This window comes from Zerene cesonia, chromosome 4 (assembly GCF_012273895.1).
Source record: "Zerene cesonia ecotype Mississippi chromosome 4, Zerene_cesonia_1.1, whole genome shotgun sequence".
NCBI classification, from domain to species: Eukaryota; Metazoa; Arthropoda; class Insecta; order Lepidoptera; family Pieridae; genus Zerene; species Zerene cesonia.
Genome location: NC_052105.1, coordinates 2,575,716 through 2,584,460, shown reverse-complemented (window position 1 = coordinate 2,584,460; position 8,745 = coordinate 2,575,716). Strand labels below are relative to the sequence as shown.

The 8,745-nt window shown below is 31.0% G+C and overlaps 2 protein-coding genes across 3 annotated transcripts; one reads left to right on the top strand and one right to left on the bottom strand.

The window, feature by feature from the left end:
- The first annotated feature begins 1,524 nt into the window (after positions 1-1,524).
- LOC119839711 (UPF0729 protein AAEL015238) lies at positions 1,525-2,205 on the top strand. Its single transcript, XM_038366143.1, has one exon. The coding sequence runs from the start codon at positions 1,749-1,751 to the stop codon at positions 2,001-2,003; it is 255 nt and encodes an 84-aa protein (XP_038222071.1). The 5' UTR covers positions 1,525-1,748; the 3' UTR covers positions 2,004-2,205.
- An 813-nt stretch (positions 2,206-3,018) lies between these two features.
- Positions 3,019-8,125, bottom strand: LOC119839571 (46 kDa FK506-binding nuclear protein). Of its 2 annotated transcripts, XM_038365924.1 has the most exons (8): positions 7,920-8,125; positions 7,298-7,525; positions 6,748-6,932; positions 6,053-6,198; positions 5,255-5,486; positions 4,714-4,887; positions 4,323-4,495; positions 3,019-4,006 (listed from the first exon to the last, which is right to left on the bottom strand). In XM_038365924.1, the coding sequence occupies exons 1-8, from the start codon at positions 7,927-7,929 to the stop codon at positions 3,925-3,927; spliced, it is 1,230 nt and encodes a 409-aa protein (XP_038221852.1). In that variant the 5' UTR covers positions 7,930-8,125; the 3' UTR covers positions 3,019-3,924. The 2 variants fall into 2 exon arrangements, with proteins under 2 accessions (XP_038221852.1, XP_038221851.1); XM_038365923.1 differs by lacking the exon at positions 7,920-8,125 and having other exon boundaries at positions 7,298-7,556.
- Between the last annotated feature and the right edge of the window lie 620 nt (positions 8,126-8,745).

Sequence of the window (8,745 nt, the reverse complement as noted above, 5' to 3'; positions counted from 1 at the left end):
CTTGAGAGATAGGATAGTTTAAATAATTTTAATTACGATAAATGACAAACCGGGCGGAGCCGGGGCGTGCAGCTAGTAAAAATATATAGAAGGCGAACAAATATTTTTTACATTCCAACAATACTAAACAAACAATTAAAAATTTAAAAAGTTCAAAACTCAAAAAAGGGGGAACCCGGTGAGCCTATAACTGTCTCTAGTAAAAATGTATAGTCTATGGCTGTGACGCTCCATTTCATCTAAGACCTTAGACGCCAGGTTTAACTAACAGATTTCTCTTCCAAGTTTTCTATTTTTTTTAAGCATCCTTTACTTCATACATTGAAACTTTTAAGTATAATAAAACATATATCTGTATATTTTAGAAAATTCTGATTGAAAGCTTCGGTACAGTCACATCCATTACTACACGATATATTTTATTTTACGCTATCGATATCCACGTATATCATTATTTGAGCACAATTATACCTATGCCTATAGTATTTGTTTTTTATTTTGTGTTACCAGTGAATATTTAGGAATTTTGAAAACATTTGATTATATTATTACCAAAATTTGCCACGAATTGTTGTTTTTGCTGATTCGTAACGAAAATATTCAAAATCTTTGGCTCATGGTATGGAAAACATATCCATATTTTATCAGTTTTGAATTAAGAAGCATTATCACAATAACACCGTGTAAAATTTATCTGTAGTTCTTTTTTTGGATACCTAGTAGTAGTATAAAAGGTAGTGAAAAGGCTTTAGTAAAAGATAAATACGCGTTTGTGCCTATGTTTGCTTAGATCTTTAAAACTACAGAAGATTTTGATGGGCTTTTTTAATAGATGGAGTGATTCCAAAGGAAAGTTTATATATATAATAACGTCTATTAAATTATTGCGAATTTAACGCGTGCAAAGACCCGGCAAAAGGCTAGTTACTAAAATTGGCGTACTTATTAGATAACGAAATCTGTGAGTGTTCTCACAGAGCGTATTAAATACTGACGTGGGCATTAATCACGTATTTTTTGCTTGCCCACTATATGACCATTCGCCGTTTTAATATTCCATATTCGTCTTTTAAATTAAGTACTTAGTGCCTTTCCTATTGCTGTCTGCTTTTAACAGGATTTCCTGTCAAATGCTTTGAAGCCATTTGGGATTTATTTATTTTTATTTTATGTTCGATTACCACAAATAAAAATTAGATTAAATTTTATCTCTCAAAATTATTTTAAATTGTAAACAATGTTTGTATCGTATAGTAAATAAAATTTATATCAGAAATGTTGTTAGTTTTCTAAATGAAATCTTGTTTAATGTTGTATATTATATAGTATAGATATAACTGCTCCCTAAATATACAAGTGCGTGTATATTAATTTTATGAAAAATTTCTTCTCTTTGTTAATGGATTCACCTAGTTCAAAGTTCTTTGGTTCTTTTTTTTTCCTTAAACTTAATTATTGCTCTACAAGAAAAAATCAAGTCAGTTGTCTGTCACAAGATGTCAAAGAACACATTAGAATATAAGTGTATAATCTATGGTACACATGACAGATAAGTGTCAAAACAAAATTTTTGGTGAATTTCAATTCTTTAAAGTAATCGTGTTGGCGATTTAATTATTTAGAACAGGAAGTTATCACTTCTCCCTAAAGGCATATCTATTTATCCAATTTCGGTCGTTTTACATTATAATTTCGATTGTTTGAAAGTTTGATTTATACATTACAATAATTCACATCAATAATTAGAGATGGTGTGTGTCCCTTGTTTCATCATTCCTGTTTTGCTGTTTTTGTGGCATAAATTTATCCAACCTTATGTTCTGCGCTTTTGGAACCCATGGGCTGTGAAGGACGCTGATGGTAATGTAACAACAGAATTTCCATTCAAATGTGAAGGCGGTGTTTGTGCGTTCATGAAGAAACATAATAAAGTGACTGAAAAACCTGAAAACGATTTAGGTGACAGTAAACAAAACCTCGATGTAAGGCTAAAGTCCGAATGATGGTTGAATAAATTTAAATATTTATATAGTTAAAACAAAATGTGTTGCAGTAACTTGTCCAGTCTGCATTTATAAGCATTGACCTTGATTGATATTACCTTGGCGAGTTACAATATGGATTTAAATCAACAGCAAGAAACTTGTAGAACAATGGATAGTGCTTATTGTTAATTTTAAATAAATAATATATGATTCTATTCTATAACGCATTTTATTTTGACTTATTTTATAAGCAAAACTGTTTCTTTTATTTTTTACTTCAGTTTTACACATCAACACTTACGCCCATGCCAAAATATCACTTTTTTTAATGTGACCATCCTAGGAGGCATTTTTGCCAGGAGTAGGAATGATGGATAAGCTGGTTGTAACCAAAATCAATTATTTTTGGCAAACATAACTCTTTAGCCGGAAGCAGAATAGTTAGCCTTTTCAAATGTGAAGTCCTGCTTCTGCTAGTGGAGTATTCAGATGATATACATCAATTTCCTTGAACTTGAATGCACAAATAGGTGATCAGACTTGTGTGATGCCAGATTTATTTTTTTGTCCCCACTGGGACACAAACCAAGGATTGGTTCAATACTCGGCATTAACTACTATAGCAAGTTGGGTGAGTTGGGGAGCTCAGCAGCATGTTCAAGAGGTCAGGAGCAGTTGGCCATATCCTATTCCTTATCCTTCCTAGTTATTTTTAATTCCCCTCGTCAGTCCTTTTTTAATCCCTTTCCAATTTTAATTCAGTAATCAATTTGTAGAGGCGTAAGGTCTGCAATCAACCTTATTTCTCTAAATGTTCATGGGCTCACCATCAGGCAACCCACCAACTCCATTGCCAACAATGACATAAAAAACAACAAGCAAGGTTAACTTCTAGTATGTGTTAATTTTTAACACTGCTATTGTATTGTGTGTGTAATTAACAAATTATGTGTAAAAAATTTACATAATGCAATAAATGACTATTATGGTATGTTAATACCTACATCTAACTGGAAAAATAAAAACCTACACATAAGTCTGAATTATTTTATTTATGTATCACTTAATTAGGGCTTACAGTATCTTATATTAAATGTCCTGTAACTATATTTTAACTAACATTACCAACCAGAGTTAAATTTCACTGAAAGAGAATTTATCCATGTAACACATTTAATAATTACACCATCAAATTGGCTTTTTAATATAAAATTAAATTGTTTTCATAACTTTTATCTAATTATTTATTATTTTATAATTGTGAAAATGAGATGGTCACTATTTTATACATTATATCCTATAGATTAAGACTATTTTAAAAGCTAGAAAGCACTCCTCACAGGGCACCATACTAACTATTAATTGATAAAAAAATAAAGTAGTATGTGAATAAAATTGCAATTGAATTAATTTTAAATGAAAAAAGTCATAAGTAAGGAAGTCAACCAAATCGGGATGAAGTTTTAAAACAGGAGGGCATTGGATGAAAAAAAATCAAATGCCCATTAATCTACTATATCATAAAGAAAAAACTTTTGTAATTAGTGTTAGTTACGAGTATGTAAGAACCACTGCATTAAATTCAATTTTTTTTTCACAATTAGAAAGCTGCCACTTCACCGAGTGATATAGGCTATATATGTACCAAGGCTGACCCAGGGTAAAGTGATCAAGCTAACACTAAAGGATTTGTAATTAATAAATGTCAGTAAAAAAAATTTGTACTAACACCCATACCAAGTGCTTGAACTCCTTAACTTGTTCACAAAAGATTTTTTATGTTGGCAATTTTATTCACACGAGGAATCAGACACCAGAAATATGATGTGAAATAAAAAATGCTTAAGAGCATATAAAATGGCATCAATGTAGTTACTTCGCACTAGGCGCGACAACTTAACATTCTTAAAACAAACAGTAATCAACACTTAAAAATACTTTATTTGACATTCTTTAATTCAACTTCAAATACTAAGGTTGAGTTTGGTGGAATGACTGGAGGGGATCCTTTTGCTCCATATCTGTAATAAGGCATAAATTGATTGTTATAATTATATTCTGTAGCTTGTATGGAGATTTTGTAACTAATATTATATGCATTTGCGTTTTGTATGTGTTTTCACACAAAAACTACACAACCAGTATCATACATTCTTTCAACAGCAGAAATCTACTAAATTTTTTCCTATATTTTATTTTTAGGAATATTTTTTTAATGATAGCTGATGCCTTCTATGTGGTTTAACTTGTGTCTAGTCCTGACAATTTAATGGTGTAATTTTAAAAATTTCTCAATTTGAACATAAAAAAAAATTACAATTATAAGAGTTAACTTACGCCATCGCCGGTGGGCAGATAATTTTCCTCTTGCCTCCAACCTTCATGCCCGACACACCAACGTCCCACCCAGCAATAACTTCCTTGGCTCCAAGACGGAACTTGAAGCCAGGTCCTTTCTGACAGTTATCGAACATCTTGTTGTTCTGTTTCAACCTTCCTTCATAGTATACCTGCACAGAAATGAGTTATAAGAAATTTGTAACACATGAATTGTAAAATGTGTCATACATTTGTAACACGCAAATTGCCTAATTTATGAAAAAATATCATAAGTTGAAAAAAAATAGATGTAGACTTTTTCAAGGAAATAGAAATGGATTCATACTAATTGAATAAACTTTGCTTTCAAAAATATTATAAATTACATAACAAGTAAAAACAATCTTACCATGACAGTTTTACCGGGCTTGGCAACAGGACCACTGCCAATTTTCACATCTTCAATGAAAACACCTCCACTAAGCGATTTCTTTTCTTTCTTTTCAGCAGCAGCCTCTTCTTTCTGCTCTTTCTTAGCTTCAGGCTTCTTCTTTTCGGCTTTTTGTTTTGGTTCCGCCTTTTCCTTAGAAAAATAGACATATTCAATATAAGGTTTATTTTAGGAAATACAACAGTCTTTGATACTCTTTTATTCACCAGTTTAAGAAATAGATTTATTTATTTATTATACTTTATTGCTCTGGAAAAATTACAAATTGAGACTTATTCTAGGTGATATTATAACAAATGGCGGTCTTATCGCTAAATAGCGATTTCTTCCAGACAACCGGTTGCAAAAGATTTAATTAATTTAAGATAAAATATGAAAGAGGATTGAACTTATCACAAAATGTTTTATGCCTATATTCTTTAATAATGACAATTCTTCTTTAAGAAAAAAACAAAAAATAAAAACTTGTGTTCAACATAATATAAGAAAATTACCCTACCTTTTTTTCAACACCATTCACCTGCCCCTGTGCTTGCTTCTCCTTCTGCAGCTTCTTCTTCAGCCTCTTCTTCTGATTCTTAGAGAGCTTGCTCATGTCAATCTGGCTGTCGTCCTTGCTAGAGTCCATGGTGGTGTCAGCTTTGGATGAGTCTGCTTCTTCATCATCACTGTCCGCTTCCTCTTCCTCTGCTTCTTCCTCTTCATCATCATCATCTTCATCTTCTTCATCACTATGTAAAACAAAGATTTGGATTTTTAGATGTTTTGAATTCAGACAAGTACCTTGTATTCTTAGACTAATGTTACAATTGTTAAAGTTTGTAACTATGTATGGATGTTTGTTACTGTTTCATGCAAAAACAGCTCATCAGATAATATGTATGTAAATTGGTACAGAGATAAGCTAACAGGCTCCATATTGTTTGGATACCATGTGTGTAAAGCCGAGGATCCAATTGATAGATCATATTATATTTGAATTTTATGCAATACAAATTTTTAAAAATGCCACATCATGCAAATTTTCACCCATTGAATCTTTAGGTGTATTAATGAACTCTGAAGCGTCATAGTTATTATAGCTATAAAATAGACAAACTGAGACACATAATAAAGTTTTCAATTGTCAGAACAAGACCTAATTTGAATGTGGCCACGTGTCAGGCACCAGCTTTCAAATAAAAAAGAATCTTAAAAATAAATTCACCAAAAAATACTGTGAAATTGTAAAATAACCTTCTCTTTTTTTTGTAGTCAGTTTAAAAGAGAGAATAAATTTAATATAATATTTGACTACCTATCGTCAGCCTCTGCGGATGTGTTTATTTTGAAGGACTCATCATTTTCATCACTGTCAATGTCCTCCCCATTCAAAAACTTTTGCAATTGATCTTCATTATCAGATTCTGAACTATCTTCCTCTGCAGCTGCTTTCTTTCCTTTCTATAAAGAGAAACAATATTTAGACTTGTCCATTTAAGGTTAATTCAGAAATATTCATTAATCCTTATTATCAGAAGCAGAAATATAAATAGAAAAAAAAACTATGTAAAATAGAACAGTGTATATTAAAATTATACAAATAAAATAACAATAGTGGCAAAAAGGACTCCCAGTCGGAAAAGCAAAAAAAAATTAGTTACTGTAGTTACTGCACTGATTATATTTATCAGAGGAGACCATATTGTGACTCAATTATTCAGTTATACATAAAAACTAACTAAAAACTCCTTTCAATTAATAATTTTTAAAGAGCAACTATAGAGTGTCTTTCTGCTCTTCTCCCTATAACCTGATTTACAAACCGGTAATAAATGTTAGAACAATGTTATGACAATTCAAAAGTGCTTCTATAAATTGAATAAATGTTTTAGTTTGAAACAGAAGTAAAAATTGTGATATATTCAGAAAAATAAATCTAGTTTTGTATGTCAGTACAAGTGTTAATTTATTAATATTTTTATTAGTGAAAATTTAAAAATATTAAGATACCTTAGATTTCTTTGAGCTAGTGGCGGAGTCATTGCTAGTATCAAGCTTTCTCTTGTTCTTGGCTGGTTTCTGTTCTTGTTCCTGTTCCTCTTCACCTTCTTCCTCTTCCTCTTCACCTTCTTCATCAGAAACCTCATCATCAAACTCAGGGTCTATGTAGCCAGTTAAATGTACATTGCATTTACCTGTTGAATGTTAATATTCTTTTAAATTATGTGATCAAATTTAATGTAATACACTATATTTTCATGATTACTTGTTGTAGCTAATAGTTGTTATAGCTAAAATGAATCTTTAAGGGGTTTGGAAGTAAGCCAATGTGTAAGCATTGTATTAATTATTTTTTATTCTTTATTCATTGCTCATGTTTTTTGCTTATATACATTATACTCAGTGGAATTTATTTATATTTATTGATCTATTGAATTGGGGTGTTAACCTTAAATTTACGATTTTGAAATTCTTAATAAAAAGAAAATAAAACACTACGACAATTCTTAAACAAACAAAGTACTAAGTACACTTAATAACAAAGAAATCTGAAACTTACCATTTGTCAAAAAGGCAATATTTTCACCAGTTTTAAAATACAGGTCAAGGGGCATTTGAATGGTTTGCTTCTTCTGTAATGTGCACACAAGGAAGTTTTTTCCATCAACAACAACCATGACCTGACAGGCTTCATTATCACCTGTGGATATGTCCATAGCAGCATGTGAAATGTGGAATGGTTTATCCACCAATTGGGTGTACCTTTTGTTAGGTTCCATAATAAGACCTATAAAACATAACATAAACATTAATAAACAGTAAAATCCACATGTGGTCTAAAATTAGATTTTTTTTCCTACCTTGAACTTTTAAGTTTTTTTTTATGATCCAGTATTAATTTACATTTCATTTCATTACAATCACATTCAGGTATTTTAAACAATGTTAGAATATACTGGTAGAGAAGTTTACATTTCATTCTGCAACCACATTGGTTGAGAACGTGGCCAAAGATTGTATATGAATAATATAGGTATCTTCACAATTATACAATAGATTATTGTAGTAGTAAACAATACCTATCTAATTAATAACATGTATTTTATGGACAAAAAGTAATGTGGAGCCAATTATATTAAGAGTAGCACGTGGTGACATGGTTGCCGGTACTCAGTACTCACCCCAAAACATCTTGCCGGTTTTTGTTTAACGAATTCACAAAAAACAAAACGAAGAAACTTATAATTTTATCAGAATCAAATAACTTCGTATTCAGCTATAAGCAAGAGTTACTTTAAATTATTTAGTTACACAGACAGGCAGCACCAGCCGTTTTTTTAATGAAAATGGATTAACCTCGCTGTCACCTATATGGGCCATAAATCAAAATGACCATCGAGCTGAATAGTGTTGCCAGCTTGTATTTTGACAAAGACTTAAGTGTAAGAGTGAAAGATTGCATTAAAAATTAAAAGTTAGTGGAATTTATGGACCATATAGACCCTTTTTCACGACAATTTATACAAATTATTGGCTAAGCTCGTTATGTTGACATAATTATAGAAGTTCAAACCGTGTTTTACATAGTTGAAACTTTATAACATACGTCGATTCGAGATTCATTTGTATTGATGTATATTTATAAATTACAATTTATAAAATATTGAACACTTTGTTGTGAAATTTAAACACCTATTGTCAAAACTGATTGCGTCTTTAATTACGCACATCGCAGACTCATATGCACAATGGTATGATATTCTGCAAAATTGTAAGAAGAAAGAGAATACATAGTTTCAGTGCTTGACGTTCATAGGTTTGCTAGAAAGACCTAAAAAGCGTAGATCTACGTAAAAAGACGTAAGAGTTGGCAGTACTGCCGTCAAAGATAAGCACAGCATAGATGATGCAGATTATTACTTGATGAAACTTTATTACTTGATGTTGTTACGTTCTACTACTTGATTACATTAAATAAAATGTCGTGAAACTTTATTAACTGTTTTG

Bases quoted from the DNA above. Each gene is read 5' to 3' on its own strand.
- LOC119839711 (XM_038366143.1), top strand. From the start codon at position 1,749: ATGGTGTGTGTCCCTTGTTTCATCATTCCTGTTTTGCTGTTTTTGTGG.
- LOC119839571 (XM_038365923.1), bottom strand. From the start codon at position 7,547: ATGTTTATGTTATGTTTTATAGGTCTTATTATGGAACCTAACAAAAGG. The intron at 6,933-7,297 runs GTAAGTTTCAGA...AACATTCAACAG, and splicing joins TATTGCCTTTTTGACAAATG to GTAAATGCAATGTACATTTA. The intron at 4,007-4,322 runs GTAAGTTAACTC...GCCTTATTACAG, and splicing joins ATCTGCCCACCGGCGATGGC to ATATGGAGCAAAAGGATCCC.